Source organism: Sinocyclocheilus grahami, unplaced genomic scaffold (assembly GCF_001515645.1).
Source record: "Sinocyclocheilus grahami isolate Dianchi unplaced genomic scaffold, SAMN03320097.WGS_v1.1 scaffold1453.1, whole genome shotgun sequence".
NCBI classification, from domain to species: domain Eukaryota; kingdom Metazoa; phylum Chordata; class Actinopteri; order Cypriniformes; family Cyprinidae; genus Sinocyclocheilus; species Sinocyclocheilus grahami.
In genome coordinates this window covers 21571-22817 of record NW_015506632.1, presented here as the reverse complement: position 1 = coordinate 22817, position 1247 = coordinate 21571, and the positions used below count along the sequence as shown (strand labels likewise).

Sequence of the window (1247 nt, the reverse complement as noted above, 5' to 3'; positions counted from 1 at the left end):
ACACACACACACACACACACACTCACACACTCCCACACACACACACACACACACACTAACACTCACACACACACTCCCACACTCACACTCACATTCACACACACACACACTCACACACTCACACTCACACACTCTCACACACTCACACTAACAATCACACACACACTAACAGACACTCACACACTCTCACACACACACTCTTACCATAGTCAGTGTTTTCTGGTTCCCAGCAGTTTGACGGCCAGAAGTACGGAGTCTGTGATCAACAGGAACACAGCAGTCAATGACGGATCAATGTTTATTTCAGATCTCACACAGACACACATATAAATTACATTCACTACACAGGAAAACGATGTGGCCAAATTAACATCACAGACACATGATGAATGTTTCATTTCAGAATCCTCTAGAATCTCACTGTGTGTAGAATTATGATTTGACCTCAAACCTACTCATTAAAGCTGACCATACAGTGAATATCAATAAAATCATGAAAACAAAGAATAAAATCATGAATATGTGTCTAAATATTAATGACACCATGAATATTAATATGTATTAGAATATGAACAGTGAAATCCTGAATATGAATACTAAAATCAGGAATATGAATGTGAATATCATGAATTTGAATATGAATTAGAACATGATTTACTTTTTGAATATGTATTGGAATATGATTGACAGCATGAATAGAAATATGTAACATCAGAATACCTATAGTGTATATTAATGTGTAAAACATGAATGAATCCATAAATATCAATAATGAAATCACAAATATGAATATGAATATGTATGCAAATATGAATCATATGAAAAATGAAATCATGAATTTGTATTAAAAATGAACAAAACAATGAATATGTATAAGAATATGAATGAAATCATAAATATGAATAATAAAATGAAGAATATGTATCTGAATATGAATATCAGAAAATGAATGGCATCATAAATCTGAATATGAATCAGAATATTAATGACATCATGAATCAGAATCTGAATATGAATCAGAATATGAATGATGTCATGAATATGAATCAGAATATGGCATCATAAATCTGAATATGAATCAGAATATAAATGGCATAAATCTGAATACAATCAGAATATGGCATCATAAATCTGAATATGAATCAGAATATGGCATCATAAATCTGAATATGAATCAGAATATGGCATCATAAATCTGAATATGAATCAGAATATGGCATCATAAATCTGAATATGAATCAGAATAT

At 31.2% G+C, this 1247-nt stretch overlaps 1 protein-coding gene across 1 annotated transcript in view; it reads right to left on the bottom strand.

Moving 5' to 3' along the window:
- The window catches only part of LOC107570397 (regulator of G-protein signaling 7-like), a 34564-nt gene that overhangs the window by 16161 nt on the left and 17156 nt on the right, over positions 1–1247 (bottom strand). Inside the window, exons 4-5 of the mRNA XM_016256624.1 lie at positions 336–340; positions 205–256 (exon numbers count right to left, since the gene is read on the bottom strand). Coding sequence (XP_016112110.1) covers positions 205–256; positions 336–340 — 57 coding nt within the window. The remainder of the gene's footprint in view (positions 1–204; positions 257–335; positions 341–1247) is intronic.